Source organism: Salmo trutta, chromosome 33 (assembly GCF_901001165.1).
Source record: "Salmo trutta chromosome 33, fSalTru1.1, whole genome shotgun sequence".
NCBI classification, from domain to species: domain Eukaryota; kingdom Metazoa; phylum Chordata; class Actinopteri; order Salmoniformes; family Salmonidae; genus Salmo; species Salmo trutta.
The window spans coordinates 40906872-40926055 of NC_042989.1; the positions used below are offsets into that span (position 1 = coordinate 40906872).

General features: G+C 48.6%; 1 protein-coding gene across 1 annotated transcript in view; it reads left to right on the forward strand.

Annotated features, from left to right (window-relative positions):
- The window catches only part of fbln5 (fibulin 5), a 46955-nt gene that overhangs the window by 10961 nt on the left and 16810 nt on the right, over positions 1-19184 (forward strand). Inside the window, exons 5-6 of the mRNA XM_029730968.1 lie at positions 16994-17116; positions 18072-18188. Of these exons, the coding sequence (XP_029586828.1) occupies positions 16994-17116; positions 18072-18188 (240 nt within the window). The remainder of the gene's footprint in view (positions 1-16993; positions 17117-18071; positions 18189-19184) is intronic.

A 19184-nucleotide genomic window follows, 5' to 3' on the forward strand; every position in this document is an offset into this window, starting at 1 on the left:
CCCTATTAGCAGAGACCCCCATCAGTCTGTTACCCTATTAGCAGATACCCCCATCAGTCTGTTACCCTATTAGCAGATACCCCCATCAGTCTGTTACATATTAGCAGAGACCCCCATCAGTCTGTTACCCTATTAGCAGAGACCCCCATCAGTCTGTTACCTATTAGCAGATACCCCCATCAGTCTGTTACCCTATTAGCAGAGAGACCCCCATCAGTCTGTTACCCTATTAGCAGAGACCCCCATCAGTCTGTTACCCTATTAGCAGAGAGACCCCCATCAGTCTGTTACCCTATTAGCAGATACCCCCATCAGTCTGTTACCCTATTAGCAGAGACCCCCATCAGTCTGTTACCCTATTAGCAGAGACCCCATCAGTCTGTTACCCTATTAGCAGAGACCCCCATCAGTCTGTTACCTATTAGCAGAGAGACCCCCATCAGTCTGTTACCCTATTAGCAGAGACCCCCATCAGTCTGTTACCCTATTAGCAGAGACCCCCATCAGTCTGTTACCCTTTTTAAATACACTACAAGTTCTACCTTTCCTGCATCGCAGAAAAGTTATCCTGCAACAGGGTGATCAAATGAAGATCCTACATCTGTATATCAGGAGCTGAACTGAAAGGCTCCCAGACTGTGTTCATTAGTGGAGTTACCACACAGACGGGAGTTACCACACACACAAACCTTTAGTCCTGGTTTGTAGACTGCCTTGCACAGTTGTAAACCCCCACACAAGTGTTGACACTTGATGTGCAATTCTGAACTCACCAAACACTAGAACCAAGGAATGTTCTTTCAATTCTTTGACTAGAACACTGAAGTAGGATTGGAGACGACTTTGTTTTGATTTCAAACTTTCTTTGTGTGGAGTAACTGTCTTATTAAACAACAGTCATAATTTACTTAACCAATCATCATTTTCCTTTAACAGCTTTATCAATTGATTAATCAAATCAAATGTATTTATAAAGCCCTTCTTACATCAGCTGATATATCAAAGTGCTGTACAGAAACCCAGCCTAAAACCCCAAACAGCAAGCAATGCAGGTGTAGAAGCACGGTGGCTAGGGAAAAACTCCCTAGAAAGGCCAAAACCTAGGAAGAAACCAAGAGAGGAACCAGGCTATGAGGGGTGGCCAGTCCTCTTCTGGCTGTGCCGGGTGGAGATCATAACAGAACATGGCCAAGATGTTCAAATGTTCATAAATGACCAGCATGGTCAAATAATAGTAATCACAGTGAACAGGTCAGGGTTCCATAGCCGCAGGCAGAACAGTTGAAACTGGAGCAGCAGCACGGCCAGGTGGACTGGGGACAACAAGGAGTCATCATGTCAGGTAGTCCTGAGGTATGGTCCTAGGGCTCAGGTCCTCCGAGAGAAAGAAAGAAAGAGAGAAGAGAGAATTAGAGAGAGCATATTTACATTCACACAGGACACCGGATAAGACAGGACAAATACTCCACAGATATAACAGACTGACCCTAGCCCCCGACACATAAACTACTGCAGCATAAATACTGGAGGCTGAGACAGGAGGGGTCAGGAGACACTGTGGCCCCATCCGATGAAACCCCCGGACAGGGCCAAACAGGCAGGATAAAGTAATACATGAATGGTTGAAGGTTGGTTACTATAGCTAGGTTATATCGTTGAAGGGAGGTTACTATAGCTAGGTTATATGGTTGAAGGTTGGTTACTATAGCTAGGTTATATGGTTGAATGGAGGTTACTATAGTGAGATTATATGGTTGAAGGGAGGTTACTATAGCGAGGTTATATGGTTGAAGGGAGGTTACTATAGCTAGGTTATATGGTTGAAGGGAGGTTACTATAGTGAGGTTATATGGTTGAATAATATAGTGAGGTTATACTGTGGTATTCTATACTGTGGTATTCTACAGTGTGGTATTCTACAGTGTGGTATTCTATACTGTGGTATTCTACAGTGTGGTATTCTATAGTGTGGTATTCTATAGTGTGGTATTCTATAGTGTGGTATTTTATAGTGTGGTATTCTACAGTGTGGTGTTCTACAGTGTGGTATTCTATACTGTGGTATTCTACAGTGTGGTATTCTATAGTGTGGTATTCTATAGTGTGGTATTCTATAGTGTGGTATTCTACAGTGTGGTATTCTATAGTGTGGTATTCTATAGTGTGGTATTCTATAGTGTGGTATTCTATAGTGTGGTATTCTACAGTGTGGTATTCTATAGTGTGGTATTCTATAGTGTGGTATTCTATACTGTGGTATTCTACAGTGTGGTATTCTATAGTGTGGTATTCTATAGTGTGGTATTCTATAGTGTGGTATTCTATAGTGTGGTATTCTACAGTGTGGTATTCTATAGTGTGGTATTTTATAGTGTGGTATTCTACAGTGTGGTATTCTACAGTGTGATATTCTACAGTGTGGTATTCTATACTGTGGTATTCTATAGTGTGGTATTCTACAGTGTGGTATTTTATAGTGTGGTATTCTACAGTGTGGTATTCTACAGTGTGGTATTCTACAGTGTGGTATTCTACAGTGTGGTATTCTATAGTGTGGTATTCTATAGTGTGGTATTCTACAGTGTGGTATTCTATACTGTGGTATTCTATAGTGTGGTATTCTACAGTGTGGTATTCTATAGTGTGGTATTCTACAGTGTGGTATTCTATAGTGTGGTATTTTATAGTGTGGTATTCTATACTGTGGTATTCTATACTGTGGTATTCTATACTGTGGTATTGTAGTAGGAGATTGGACAAAAGTGTAGTAGTCTTATTAGTGATGACATATGTGATCTAACTGCCCCAGACTCCAAAGTAATACGGTTGATATACAGTCATGGCCAAAAGTTTTGAGAATGACAAATATTAATTTTCACAAAGTCTGCTGCCTCAGTTTGTATGATGGCAATTTGCATATACTCCAGAATGTTATGAAGAGTGATCAGATGAATTGCAATTAATTGCGAAGTCCCTCTTTGCCATGCAAATGAACTGAATCCCCAAAAAACATTTCCACTGCATTTCAGCCCTGCCACAAAAGGACCAGCTGACATCATGTCAGTGATTCTCTCGTTAACACAGATGTGAGTGTTTACGAGGACAATGCTGGAGATCACTCTGTCATGCTGATTGAGTTTGAATAACAGACTGGAAGCTTCAAAAGGAGGGTGGTGCTTGGAATCATTGTTCTTCCTCTGTCAACCATGGTTACCTGCAAGGAAACACGTGCCGTCATCATTGCTTTGCACAAAAAGGGCTTCACAGCCAAGGATATTGCTGCCAGTAAGATTGCACCTAAATCAACCATTTATCGGATCATCAAGAACTTCAAGGAGAGTGGTTCAATTGTTGTGAAGAAGGCTTCAGGGCACCCAAGAATGTCCAGCAAGCGCCAGGACCGTCTACTAAAGTTGATTCAGCTGCGGGATCGGGGAAACACCAGCACAGAGCTTGCTCAGGAATGGCAGCAGGCAGGTGTGAGTGCATCTGCACGCACAGTGAGGCGAAGACTTTTGGAGGATGGCATGGTGTCAAGAAGGGCAGCAAAGAAGCCACTTCTCGCCAGGAAAAACATCAGGGACAGACTGATATTCTGCAAAAGGTACAGGGATTGGACTGCTGAGGACTGGGGTAAAGTCATTTTCTCTGATGAATCCCCTTTCCGATTGTTTGGGGCATCCGGAAAAAGCTTGTCCAGCGAAGACAACGTGAGCGCTACCATCAGTCCTGTGTCATGCCAACAGTAAAGCATCCTGAGACCATTCATGTGTGTGATTGCTTCTCAGCCAAGGGAGTGGGCTCACTCACAATTTTGCCTAAGAACACAGCCATGAATAAAGAATGGTACCAACACATCCTCCGAGAGCAACGTCTCCCAACCATCCAGGAACAGTTTGGTGACAAACAATGCCTTTTCCAGCATGATGGAGCACCTTGCCATAAGGCAAAGTGATAACTAAGTGGCTCGGGGAACAAAACAGAGATATTTTGGGTCTATGGCCAGGAAACTCCCCAGACCTTAATCCCATTGAGAACTTGTGGTCAAACCTCAAGAGGCTTGACCACAAACAAAACCCCACAAATTCTGACAAACTCCAAGCATTGATTATGCAAGAATGGGCTGCCATCAGTCAGGATGTGGCCCAGAAGATAATTGACAGCATGCCAGGACGGATTGCAGAGGTCTTGAAAAAGAAGGTTCAACACTGCAAATATTTACGCTTTGCATCAACTTCATGTATGTCACAGAATAAGTCGTACTCATCGTTGAATATGTCATACATGAGAGAGAAGGACCAAGGCGCAGCGGAAGTGTGGACACTCATGTTTCTTTAATTAACAAAACAAGTAAAGTATCCACTGGAAAACGCAAAAAAACAGTACTCACGACAGCAAACAGTTTTGCAGGCTCACAAAGCAAGTGCAAAAACAATTCCCCACCACCCCAAAGACAAACACACACACCTATATAGGACTTCCAATCAAAGGCAACTATACACACCTGCCTTCAATTGGAAGTCCCAATCATCAACCCAACATTTAACAAACACAAACCCCCTGCCACATCCTGAGCTAGACTAAGCAATACGCCCTCTGCTGGTCAGGACGTGACAGTACCCCCCCCTCAAGGTGCAGACTCCAGGATGCACCTAAAAAAGAAAAACACAAGAAAATCCCCAATACCCCAACAAAAACCAACAAACAATAACCCTTAAACCATAAGGGAGGGAAGGGAGGGTGGCTGCCGTCAACGACGGCACTGTGCTACACCCTCCCTCCCCAACCCACCTATCCTGGAGGTGGCTCCGGTTCTGGCCGTTCCAGGCTGTCGGGGCAGTCTGGCAGCTCGGGGTGGTCTGGGCAGTCTGGCAGCTCGGGGCGGTCTGGCAGCTCGGGACAGTCTGGGCAGTCTGGCAGCTCGGGACAGTCTGGGCAGTCTGGCAGCTCGGGACAGTCTGGGCAGTCTGGCAGCTCGGGACAGTCTGGGCAGTCTGGCAGCTCGGGACAGTCTGGGCAGTCTGGCAGCTCGGGACAGTCTGGGCAGTCTGGCAGCTCGGGGCAGTCTGGCAGCTCGGGACAGTCTGGGCAGTCTGGCAGCTCGGGACAGTCTGGGCAGTCTGGCAGCTCGGGACGTTCAGGGCAGTCTGGCCGCTCCGGCAGTTCAGGGCAGTCTGGCCGCTCCGGCAGTTCAGGGCAGTCTGGCCGCTCCGGCAGTTCAGGGCAGTCTGGCCGCTCCGGCAGTTCAGGGCAGTCTGGCCACTCTGGCAGTTCAGGGCAGTCTGGCCACTCCGGCAGCTCTGGCGACTGTTGACTGGTGGGCAGCTCTGGCGACTGTTGACTGGCGGGCAGCTCTGGCGACTGTTGAATGGCGGGCAGCTCTGGCGACTGTTGACTGGCGGCAGCTCTTGCCCCGTCAAACAGCCCTTGTGCCCCCCCCTAAAAAAATCTTGGGGGTGCCTCTCGGTCTCCCTTACCCGCCGTGTCTCCCAGTCCTCGCCAGCCTTCTTCCGCTGCTTGGTCCTGGTTTGGTGGTGGGGAATTCTGTCACAGAATAAGTCGTACTCATCGTTGAATATGTCATACATGAGAGAGAAGGACCAAGGCGCAGCGGAAGTGTGGACACTCATGTTTCTTTAATTAACAAAACAAGTAAAGTATCCACTGGAAAACGCAAAAAAACAGTACTCACGACAGCAAACAGTTTTGCAGGCTCACAAAGCAAGTACAAAAAACAATTCCCCACCACCCCACCCCACCACCCCAAAGACAAACACACACACCTATATAGGACTTCCAATCAAAGGCAACTATACACACCTGCCTTCAATTGGAAGTCCCAATCATCAACCCAACATTTAACAAACACAAACCCCCTGCCACATCCTGACCTAGACTAAGCAATACGCCCTCTGCTGGTCAGGACGTGAGAGTACCCCCCCCTCAATCGGTGACGGCAGCCACCCTCCCTTCCCTCCCTTATTGTTTAAGGGTTAGTGTTTATGGGTTTTGTTGGGGATTTTGTTTGTTGGTGGTTTTTTTTTGTTAGGTGCATTCCGGGGTCTGCACCTTGAGGGGGGGGGGGGGGTACTGTCACGTCCTGACCAGCAGATGGAGCTGTTGTAGTAGTTTGGGGGTCAGGACGTGGCAGTCTTGTGTGTGTGTTTGATTGTTCTGTGTGTCTTGTGACTCCTGATCAGGAACAGCTGGGGATCGTTGTTCCTGATTGGGAGTCATATATGTAGGAGTATGTTTGTCACTGGGGTTTGTGGGTGGTTGTTTTGCACTGCGTTTTCTAGCCTGCAAACTGTTGCTGCTGTCGTGTTTATTGTTTCCTGTGGATGCTTTATTCCTTTTGTTGGGTAATTAAAGATGAGTATTCACATACCTGCTGCGCCTTGGTCCATTTATGAAGGCAGCCGTTACAATGTAATTGTCAATAAAAGCCTTTGACACTTATGAAATGCTTGTAATTATACTTCAGTATTCCATAGTAACATCTGACAAAAATATCTAAAGACACTGAGGCAGCAAACTTTGTGGAAATTAATATTTGTGTCATACTCAAAACTTTTGGCCATGACTGTAGTAGTCTATCAAAACAATCACACCAATTATTTTAATATTCTTAACTTCGACAATATTTCACCTCTTCGCTTAAGTCAAATGTTTTAAACTTCCACTACCACAACAATACTTTCAAAAAGCTGAAGTAAGTCACAAAATATTTATTTGTGGAAAATTACTATGTAATTACCATATTTAGAATACTATTTGAACCCAGGTCTGTATATAGCAGTTTAAATGCTCTGTGTTGTGTCTGCCTGAGAGAGTATATAGCAGTTTAAATGCTCTGTGTGTGTCTGCCTGAGAGAGTATATAGCAGTTTAAATGCTCTGTGGTGCTGTGTTGCTGTGCTGCTCTGTGTTGTGTCTGCCTGAGAGAGTATATAGCAGTTTAAATGCTGGCAGGTGCTGCTCAGTGTTTCTGTGTTGCTGTGTTGCTGTGCTGCTCTGTGTTGCTGTGCTGCTCTGTGTTGTGTCTGCCTGAGAGAGTATATAGCAGTTTAAATGCTGGCAGGTGCTGCTCTGTGTTTCTGTGTTGCTGTGCTGCTGTGTGTTGCTGTGCTGCTCTGTGTTGCTGTGCTGCTGTGCTGCTCTGTGTTGCTGTGTTGCTGTGCTGCTGTGCTGCTCTGTGTTGCTGTGTTGCTGTGTTGCTCTGTGTTGTGTCTGCCTGAGAGAGTATATAGCAGTTTAAATGCTGGCAGGTGCTGCTCTGTGTTTCTGTGTTGCTGTGCTGCTGTGTGTTGCTGTGCTGCTCTGTGTTGCTGTGCTGCTGTGCTGCTCTGTGTTGCTGTGTTGCTGTGCTGCTGTGCTGCTCTGTGTTGCTGTGTTGCTGTGCTGCTCTGTGTTGTGTCTGCCTGAGAGAGTATATAGCAGTTTAAATGCTGGCAGGTGCTGCTCTGTGTTTCTGTGTTGCTGTGCTGCTGTGCTGCTCTGTGTTGCTGTGTAGCTGTGTTGCTGTGTGTTGTGTCTGCCTGAGAGAGTATATAGCAGTTTAAATGCTGGCAGGTGCTGCTCTGTGTTTCTGTGTTGCTGTGCTGCTGTGCTGCTCTGTGTTGCTGTGTTGCTGTGCTGCTGTGCTGCTCTGTGTTGCTGTGTAGCTGTGTTGCTGTGTGTTGCTGTGTAGCTGTGTTGCTGTGTGTTGCTGTGCTGCTGTGCTGCTCTGTGTTGCTGTGTTGCTGTGCTGCTCTGTGTTGCTGTGTAGCTGTGCTGCTGTGTGTTGCTCTGTGTTGCTGTGTTGCTGTGCTGCTCTGTGTTGCTGTGCTGCTCTGTGTTGCTGTGCTGCTCTGTGTTGCTGTGCTGCTCTGTGTTGCTGTGCTGCTGTGTGTTGCTGTGCTACTCTGTGTTGCTGTGCTGCTGTGTGTTGCTGTGCTGCTCTGTGTTGCTGTGCTGCTGTGTGTTGCTGTGCTGCTGTGTGTTGCTCTGTGTTGCTGTGTAGCTGTGTTGCTGTGTGTTGCTGTGCTGCTGTGCTGCTCTGTGTTGCTGTGTTGCTGTGCTGCTGTGTGTTGCTGTGTTGCTCTGTGTTGCTGTGTTGCTGTGCTGCTCTGTGTTGCTGTGCTGCTGTGCTGCTCTGTGTTGCTGTGTTGCTGTGCTGCTGTGCTGCTCTGTATTGCTGTGTTGCTGTGCTGCTGTGCTGCTCTGTGTTGCTGTGTAGTTGTGCTGCTGTGTGTTGCTCTGTGTTGCTGTGTTGCTGTGCTGCTCTGTGTTGCTGTGCTGCTCTGTGTTGCTGTGTTGCTGTGCTGCTCTGTGTTGCTGTGCTGCTCTGTGTTGCTCTGTTGCTGTGCTGCTCTGTGTTGCTGTGCTGCTCTGTGTTGCTGTGTTGCTGTGTGTTGCTGTGCTGCTGTGTGTTGCTGCTGTGCTGCTCTGTGTTGCTGTGCTGCTGTGTGTTGCTGTGCTGCTGTCTGTTGCTGTGTGTTGCTGTGCTGTTCTGTGTTGCTGTGTTGGCTATCAGCCGGCTGATACAACCCTGTCTAACACCCCTCCTCACCCCTCCACCTCCTCACCCCTCCAACCTCTCACCCCTCCTCACCCCTCACCCCTCCACCTCCTCACCCATCACCCCTCACCCCTCACCCCTCACCCCTCCACCTCCTCACCCGTCCACCTCCTCACCTCCTCACCCCTCCAACCCCTCACCCCTCACCCCTCACCCTCCTCACCCCTCACCCCTCCACCTCCTCACCCATCACCCCTCACCCCTCCACCTCCTCACCCCTCACCCCTCCTCACCCCTCCAACCCCTCACCCCTCACCCCTCACCCCTCCACCTCCTCACCCCTCCAACCCCTCACCCCTCACCCCTCCTCACCCCTCCAACCCCTCACCCCTCCTCACCCCTCCAACCCCTCACCCCTCCACCTCCTCACCCCTCCACCTCCTCACCCCTCACCCCTCACCCCTCCTCACCCCTCCAACCCCTCACCCCTCACCCCTCCTCACCCCTCCAACCCCTCACCCCTCACCCCTCCTCACCCCTCCAACCCCTCCACCGCCTCACCCCTCCACCTCCTCACCCCTCACCCCTCCTCACCCCTCCAACCCTCACCCCCTCCACCTCCTCACCCCTCCACCTCCACACCCTCACCCCTCACCCCTCACCTCTCCTCACCCCTCCAACCCCTCACCCCTCACCCCTCCTCACCCCTCCAACCCCTCACCCCTCCACCTCCTCACCCCTCCACCCCTCCAACCCTCACCCCTCACCCCTCCCACCCCTCACCCCTCACCCGTCCACCTCCTCACCCCTCCACCTCCTCACCCCTCACCCCTCCTCACCCCTCCAACCCCTCACCCCTCCACCTCCTCACCCCTCCACCTCCTCACCCCTCACCCCTCCCCTCTCCTCACCCCTCACCTCTCCTCACCCCTCCAACCCCTCACCCCTCACCCCTCCTCACCCCTCCAACCCCTCACCCCTCCAACCCCTCACCCCTCACCCCTCCTCACCCCTCCAACCCCTCACCCCTCCACCTCCTCACCCCTCCACCTCCTCACCCCTCCAACCCCTCACCCCTCACCCCTCACCCTCCTCACCCCTCCAACCCCTCACCCCTCCACCTCCTCACCCCTCCAACCCCTCACCCCTCACCCCTCCTCACCCCTCCACCTCCTCACCCCTCCAACCCCTCACCCCTCCACCTCCTCACCCCTCCAACCCCTCACCCCTCACCCCTCCTCACCCCTCCCCCTCCTCACCCCTCCAACCCCTCACCCCTCCTCACCCCTCCAACCCCTCACCCCTCCCCCTCCTCACCCCTCCACCTCCTCACCCCTCCACCTCCTCACCCCTCCAACCCCTCACCCCTCCACCTCCTCACCCCTCCAACCCCTCACCCCTCACCCCTCCTCACCCCTCCCCCTCCTCACCCCTCCAACCCCTCACCCCTCCTCACCCCTCCAACCCCTCACCCCCTCCACCTCCTCACCCCTCCACCTCCTCACCCCTCCAAACCCTCACCCCTCACCCCTCCCACCCCTCACCCCTCACCCGTCCACCTCCTCACCCCTCCACCTCCTCACCCCTCACCCCTCCTCACCCCTCCAACCCCTCACCCCTCCACCTCCTCACCCCTCACCCCTCCCCTCTCCTCACCCCTCACCTCTCCTCACCCCTCCAACCCCTCACCCCTCACCCCTCCTCACCCCTCCAACCCCTCACCCCTCCAACCCCTCACCCCACCTCACCCCTCCAACCCCTCACCCCTCCACCTCCTCACCCCTCCACCTCCTCACCCCTCCAACCCCTCACCCCTCACCCCTCACCCTCCTCACCCCTCCAACCCCTCACCCCTCCACCTCCTCACCCCTCCAACCCCTCACCCCTCACCCCTCCTCACCCCTCCACCTCCTCACCCCTCCAACCCCTCACCCCTCCACCTCCTCACCCCTCCAACCCCTCACCCCTCACCCCTCCTCACCCCTCCCCTCCTCACCCCTCCAACCCCTCACCCCTCCTCACCCCTCCAACCCCTCACCCCTCCACCTCCTCACCCCTCCACCTCCTCACCCCTCCACACCTATTCCCTATATAGTGCTCTACTTTAGACCAGAGCCCTATTCCCTATATAGTGCACTACTTTAGACCAGAGCCCTATTCCCTATATAGTACACTACTTTAGACCAGAGCCCTGTTCCCTATATAGTGCACTACTTTAGACCAGAGCCCTATTCCCTATATAGTGCACTACTTTAGACCAGAGCCCTGTTCCCTATATAGTGCACTACTTTAGACCAGAGCCCTGTTCCCTATATAGTGCACTACTTTAGACCAGAGCTCTACATGTACTATATAGGGAAGAGAGTGCCGTCTGGGACGCTCCCTCACACCCACCTACCCTCCCTCCCACCCTGCCCTCCCTCCCTCCCACCCTGCCCTCCCTCCCTCCCTCCCTCCCTCCCACCCTGCCCAGTTCTAAATGTACTGGGGTGGGGGACAGTTCTACATGTACTGGGGTGGGGGACAGTTCTACATGTACTGGGGTGGGGGACAGTTCTATATGTACTGGGGTGGGGGACAGTTCTATATGTACTGGGGTGGGGGACAGTTCTATATGTACTGGGGTGGGGGGACAGTTCTATATGTACTGCGGTGGGGGACAGTTCTATATGTACTGGGGTGGGGGGACAGTTCTATATGTACTGGGGTGAGGGGACAGTTCTATATGTACTGGGGTGGGGGGACAGTTCTATATGTACTGCGGTGGGGGACAGTTCTATATGTACTGGGGTGGGGGGACAGTTCTATATGTACTGCGGTGGGGGACAGTTCTATATGTACTGGGGTGGGGGACAGTTCTATATGTACTGGGGTGGGGGACAGTTCTATATGTACTGGGGCGGGGGACAGATTTGCTTTGGGGGGATTTTGTGACTTTTTTAAATGTGTTTTACATTCCCCAATGTTACATGTGTTACTATATAATCATTGTAAATAAGAATTTGTTCTTAACTCACTTGCCTAGTTAAATAAAAAATATATAAATAAATTAACCATGACAGATAAATCCGATTATCTCGAGGGACAATCAAGCATTGTATTTGGTACAAATCATTCCTTAAGTTCTAGACCTCAGCTGAATCTGGTAATGAATGGTGTGGCTGTTGAACAAGTTGAGGAGACTAAATTTCTTGGCGTTACCTTAGATTGTAAACTGTCGCGGTCAAAACATATAGATTCAATGGTTGTAAAGATGAGGAGAGGTCTGTCCGTCATAAAGAGATGCTCTGCTGTTTTGACACCACTCTCCACAAAGCAAGTTCTGCAGGCTCTTGTTTTGTCTAATCTTGATTATTGTCCAGTCGTGTGGTCCAGTGCTGCAAGGAAAGACCTAGTTAAGCTGAAGCTGGCCCAGAACGGAGCGGCATGTTTTGCTCTTAATTGCAATCAGAGGGCTGATATAAATACTATGCATGCCAGTCTCTCTTGGCTAAGAGTCGAGGAGAGACTGACTGCATCACTTCTTCTTTTTATAAGAAACATTAATGTATTGAAAATCTCAAATTGTTTGCATAGTCAACTTACACACAGCTCTGACACACACACTTGTCCCACCAGACATGCCACCAGGGGTCTTTTCACAGTCCCCAAATCCAGAACAAATTCAAGAAAACAGTATTATATTGCATGGAACTTCCTTCCATCTCATATTGCTCAAATAAACAGCAAACCTAGTTTAAAGCAAACAGATAAAGCAACACCTTGCGCCACAACGCCTCTCCCCTATTTGACCCAGATAGTGTGTGTGTCTGCATTGATATGTAGGCTACGTGTGCCTTTTAAAAAATGTATGTAATTCTGCCCTTGAGCTGTTCTTGTCTAATGATGTTCTGTATTATGTCATTCTGTATTATGTTTCATGTTTTGTGTGGAACCCCAGGAAGAGTAGCTGCTGCTTTTGCAACAGCTAATGGGGATCCTAATAAAATACCAAAATCTAATCTAAGACAGGATGAGGCCTTAAGAGGTCATGAGGAAGAACGCGGAAATCTGTACCAACTTTTAAAAGGCAGAATATGAAACAGTCCTTCAGAGCTGGTTAGAAGCTGGTTAGAAGCTGGTTAGAAGCTGGTTAGAAGCTGGTTAAATGCTGGTTAAATGCTGGTTAGAAGCTGGTTAGAAGCTGGTTAGAAGCTGGTTAAATGTTGGTTAGAAGCTGGTTAGAAGCTGGTTAGAAGCTGGTTAAATGTTTGTTAGAAGCTGGTTAGAAGCTGGTTAGAAGCTGGTTAAATGTTGGTTAGAAGCTGGTTAGAAGCTGGTTAAATGTTTGTTAGAAGCTGGTTAGAAGCTGGTTAGAAGCTGGTTAAATGCTGGTTCGAAGCTGGTTAAAAGCTGGTTAGAAGCTGGTTAAATGTTGGTTAGAAGCTGGTTAGAAGCTGGTTAGAAGCTGGTTAAATGTTTGTTAGAAGCTGGTTAGAAGCTGGTTAGAAGCTGGTTAAATGTTGGTTAGAAGCTGGTTAGAAGCTGGTTAAAAGCTGGTTAGAAGCTGGTTAAATGTACATTTACATTTAAGTCAATTAGCAGACGCGACTTACAAATTGGTGCATTCACCTTATGATATCCAGTGGAACAACCACTTTACAATAGTGCATCTAAATCTTTTAGGGGGGGGGGGTTAGAAGGATTACTTTATCCTATCCTAGGTATTCCTTAAAGAGGTGGGGTTTCAGGTGTCTCCGGAAGGTGGTGATTGACTCCGCTGTCCTGGCGTCGTGAGGGAGCTTGTTCCACCATTGGGGTGCCAGAGCAGCGAACAGTTTTGACTGGGCTGAGCGGGAACTGTGCTTCCTCAGAGGTAGGGAGGCGAGCAGGCCAGAGGTGGATGAACGCAGTGCCCTTGTTTGGGTGTAGGGTCTGATCAGAGCCTGAAGGTACGGAGGTGCCGTTCCCCTCACAGCTCCGTAGGCAAGCACCATGGACCACCAAGCCAGTGGAGAGAGCGGAGGAGCGGGGTGACGTGAGAGAACTTGGGAAGGTTGAACACCAGACGGGCTGCGGCGTTCTGGATGAGTTGTAGGGGTTTAATGGCACAGGCAGGGAGCCCAGCCAACAGCGAGTTGCAGTAATCCAGACGGGAGATGACAAGTGCCTGGACTAGGACCTGCGCCGCTTCCTGTGTGAGGCAGGGTCGTACTCTGCGAATGTTGTAGAGCATGAACCTACAGGATCATGTTAGTGTTATGTTATGTTAGTGGAGAACGACAGGGTGTTGTCCAGGGTCACGCCAAGGTTCTTAGCACTCTGGGAGGAGGACACAAGGGAGTTGTCAACCGTGATGGTGAGATCATGGAACGGGCAGTCCTTCCCCGGGAGGAAGAGCAGCTCCGTCTTGCCGAGGTTCAGCTTGAGGTGGTGATCTGTCATCCACACTGATATGTCTGCCAGACATGCAGAGATGCGATTCGCCACCTGGTTATCAGAAGGGGGAAAGGAGAAGATTAATTGTGTGTCGTCTGCGTAGCAATGATAGGAGAGACCATGTGAGGATATGACAGAGCCAAGTGACTTGGTGTATAGTGAGAATAGGAGAGGGCCTAGAACAGAGCCCTGGGGGACACCAGTGGTGAGAGCACGTGGTGCGGAGACAGATTCTCGCCACGCCACCTGGTAGGAGCGACCTGTCAGGTAGGACGCAATCCAAGCGTGGGCCGCGCCGGAGATGCCCAGCTCGGAGAGGGTGGAGAGGAGGATCTGATGGTTCACAGTATCAAAGGCAGCAGATAAATGCTGGTTAGAAGCTGGTTAGAAGCTGGTTAAATGTTGGTTAGAAGCTGGTTAGAAGCTGGTTAAAAGCTGGTTAAAAGCTGGTTAAAAGCTGGTTAGAAGCTGGTTAGAAGCTGGTTAGAAGCTGGTTAAATGCAGGTTAAAAGATCAACCATGATTACACTAGCCCCAAGATACAGAGGGCTCTTTTTTTCGGCTGGCGTGAAATCGGCGCTAGTGTCAAACGCAACCGCACATTCATTTGCAATTTCGTCATGTAAAAAAACCGGCGCACTGGCACTTTCCAGCCTTACGCCAGGTTCGGCAGTTTACGTGTTTTTATATCACCTCGCTTGCGCTCAGATTGGCGGGTGGAAATATTTGAGATGTGTCCTTAAAAATATGATCCAAAGTGCTAATTTCAGGCAGCGCTGATACCGATATTTAAGACAAACCACAAGCTGTTGGTAACAGTTGGTTATGGCAGGAATTTTGACAGGAGAAATGCAGCCTATCCAGCCATGATATATATATATATATATCCATCCCATAATACCAGCGCTTCATATTATTCTTTTTACTTCTATGGCAGATTCGTGGTCCCAACTAAATTATTTTTTATTTAACCTTTGTTTAACTAGGCAAGTCAGTTATGAACAAATTCTTATTTTACAATGACGGCCTACCTGGGAACAGTGGGTTAACTGCCTTGTTCAGGGGCAGAATTGACAGATTTTGCTCGAGGATTCGATCCAGCAACCTTTCAGTTACTGGCCCAACGCTCTAACTACTAGGCTACCTGCCGCCCCAAAATGTATGGAAGATGCCAAATATTATTGTTATTTTTTAGGGTGTAGATCAGCTTTAATATTGCAGATAGATTGTGGCTTCCGTCATTGTAATTGTCTGCATCATTTCCAATCCCCCATATATATATATATATATATATAGTACTAGTCAAAAGTTTAGACACCTACTCATTCAAGGGGTTTTCTTAAAAAAAGTCAAAAGCTATGAAATAACACCAAAGAAGTGTTAAACAAATCAAAATATATTTGCCTTGATGACAGCTTTGCACACTCTTGGCAAGCTTCCTCTGGAATGCTTTCCCGACAGTCTTGAAGAATTTCCCACATATGCTGAGCACATGTTGGCTGCTTTTCCTTCACTCACAATCCGAGGGGGAGGAAGAAATCAAGACTATCCAACCACACGGAGCAGGACCAGAACAAGGCTGTGATGAACATTTCTGGACAACCCCTTTCTGATGATTGCGTAAGGGTATTGTCTAAAGGACTGTCCTTTGCCCCCAACATACTCAACTAATGAATTTAATACAAAGATTGACCTATTTCGTTTCTACAGGAATCTACATCTGAAGGCCTGGTACAAGCAAAACATCTCTCCAGTGTGATGAGACAGGCAGGGAGAGTGATGAGACAGGCAGGGAGAGTGATGAGACAGGCAGGGAGAGTGATGAGACAGGCAGGGAGATTGATGAGACAGGCAGGGAGAGAGTGATGAGACAGGCAGGGAGAGTGATGAGACAGGCAGGGAGAGAGTGATGAGACAGGCAGGGAGAGTGATGAGACAGGCAGGGAGAGAGTAATGAGACAGGCAGAGAGAGTAATGAGACAGGCAGAGAGAGAGTGATGAGACAGGCAGGGAGAGAGTGATGAGACAGGCAGGGAGAGAGTGATGAGACAGGCAGAGAGTGTAATGAGACAGGCAGGGAGAGTGAGGAGACAGGCAGAGAGAGTAATGAGACAGGCAGGGAGTGTAATGAGACAGGCAGGGAGAGTGATGAGACAGGCAGGGAGAGTGATGAGAGGCAGGGAGAGTGATGAGACAGGCAGGGAGAGTGATGAGACAGGCAGGGAGAGAGTGATGAGACAGGCAGGGAGAGAGTGATGAGACAGGCAGGGAGAGTGATGAGACAGGCAGAGAGAGTGATGAGACAGGCAGGGAGAGTGATGAGACAGGCAGGGAGAGAGTAATGAGACAGGCAGAGAGAGTAATGAGACAGGCAGAGAGAGAGTGATGAGACAGGCAGGGAGAGAGTGATGAGACAGGCAGGGAGAGAGTGATGAGACAGGCAGAGAGTGTAATGAGACAGGCAGGGAGAGTGAGGAGACAGGCAGAGAGAGTAATGAGACAGGCAGGGAGTGTAATGAGACAGGCAGGGAGAGTGATGAGACAGGCAGGGAGAGTGATGAGAGGCAGGGAGAGTGATGAGACAGGCAGGGAGAGTGATGAGACAGGCAGGGAGAGAGTGATGGGACAGGCAGGGAGAGAGTGATGAGACAGGCAGGGAGAGTGATGAGACAGGCAGAGAGAGTGATGAGACAGGCAGGGAGAGTGATGAGACAGGCAGGGAGAGTGATGAGACAGGCAGGGAGAGTGATGAGACAGGCAGGGAGAGTGAGCTCGTCCGTGGTGTCTCGGCGAACCCTCAAGTTTCTGGCCCGTTAGCTCTGTGTGGCATCGACTGTTCCACAAAACCAATCCTGAAGAGGTCAAGTCTATATCCACGTTTATAAACAAAGAGTCACTACAGTTATTGTTATTTGTGGTGGTGATCATTGTTTTTTTTTTTTTTGTTCATTTTATCAGAGAGGAGGGTGTGACCATTTTTTTTTTTTAGTACAAGGGGGAAAATATATTTTCCATCGGGGGAGGAGGGACGCATTTAACCCAGTCGAATCAACCTCTCTCTGTTCCTCTATTGCAGACATTGATGAGTGTGAGACAGATTCCCACCAGTGTAACCCCACCCAGGTGTGTATCAACACAGCTGGAGGTTACACCTGTTCCTGTACCGAGGGCTACTGGCTGGTCGGGGGACAGTGTCAGGGTAAGAACCTGTGTGTGTCTGTGTGTGTCTGTGTGTGTGTGTGTGTGTCTGTGTCTGTGTGTGTGTGTGTGTGCGTGTGTGTGTGTGTGTGTAGGACAGATACTGCTCTATATCGTCATTACGGAAATGTCAATCATTACTATATGTGGAAATACACTATATGTTTACGTTTTTTGTTTGTTGCTGTGTCAAACTTGGCTTTTCCTGATTGTTCCAGGTCTCTTTGTGTTTCCAGATATTGATTGTTTAACTTCCATCTCTCTGTGTCCAGATATTGATTGTTTAACTTCCACCTCTCTGTGTCCAGATATTGATTGTTTAACTTCCACCTCTCTGTGTCCAGATATTGATTGTTTAACTTCCACCTCTCTGTGTCCAGATATTGATTGTATAACTTCCACCTCTCTGTGTCCAGATATTGATTGTTTAACTTCCACCTCTCTGTGTCCAGATATTGATTGTTTAACTTCCACCTCTCTGTGTCCAGATATTGATTGTTTAACTTCCACCTCTCTGTGTCCAGATATTGATTATTTAACTTCCACCTCTCTGTGTCCAGATATTGATTGTTTAACTTCCACCTCTCTGTGTCCAGATATTGATTGTTTAACTTCCACCTCTCTGTGTCCAGATATTGATTGTTTAACTTCCACCTCTCTGTGTCCAGATATTGATTGTTTAACTTCCACCTCTCTGTGTCCAGATATTGATTGTTTAACTTCCACCTCTCTGTGTCCAGATATTGATTGTTTAACTTCCATCTCTCTGTGTCCAGATATTGATTGTTTAACTTCCACCTCTCTGTGTCCAGATATTGATTGTTTAACTTCCACCTCTCTGTGTCCAGATAATGATTGTTTAACTTCCACCTCTCTGTGTCCAGATATTGATTGTTTAACTTCCATCTCTCTGTGTCCAGATATTGATTGTTTAACTTCCACCTCTCTGTGTCCAGATATTGATGAGTGCCGTTACGGGTACTGCCAGCAGCTGTGTGCCAACGTGCCAGGCTCCTATTCCTGCTCCTGTAACCCTGGCTTCCTCCTCAACCCTGACAGCAGAACCTGTCAAGGTGGACACACACAAACCGTGCAGACACACACACCGTGCAGACACACACACACACCGTGCAGACACACACACACACACCGTGCAGACACACACACACACACCGTGCAGACACACACACACACACACACACACACACACCGTGCAGACACACACACACACCGTGCAGACACACACACACACCGTGCAGACACACACACACACACCGTGCAGACACACACACACACGTATAAAGTGCCTTATGAAAGTATTCACAGCCCTTGAGTTTTTCCACATTTTGTTGTGTTACTGTCACAGGTGTCGTAGGGATTGGACCAAAACGCAGCGGGAACGTGTAAACTCATCTTCTTATTTTATTAAAGAAGGAAAACAAAAGAAACACGTATACAGAAACAACAATCGACACTAAACAGTCCTGTCAGGTGCACGAACAATAAACAGGAAATAACTACCCACAAATCCCATAGAAAAAACACCCCTCTTAAAAAGGACCTTCAATTAGAAGCAACGAGGAGCAGCTGCTTCCAATTGAAGGTCAACCCAATAAACACCACATAGAAATAGACATACTAGAACTAACGTAGAAATAGACTAACAAGAACATAGCCCAACAAACCCAGAAACACTTAAAACAAACACCCCCTGCCACGCCCTGACCAAACTACAATAACAAACAACCTCTTTTACTGGTCAGGACGTGACAGTTACAAAGTGAGATTAAAATGTTTGTAATTGTCATTTTTTTGGTCAACGATCTACACAAAATACTCTAATGTCAAAGAGGAAAAAAAAATTCCAACATTTGTTAAAAAATAAATCATGAAAAATCAAACACTAACATATCATGATTAGATAAGTATTCAACCTCCGAAGTCAACAGTACATGTTAGAATCACCTTTGGCAGTGATTACAGCTGTGAGTCTTTCTGGGTAAGTCTCTAAGAGCTTTCCACACCTGGATTGTGCAACATTTGCCCATTTTATTATTTTCACAATTATT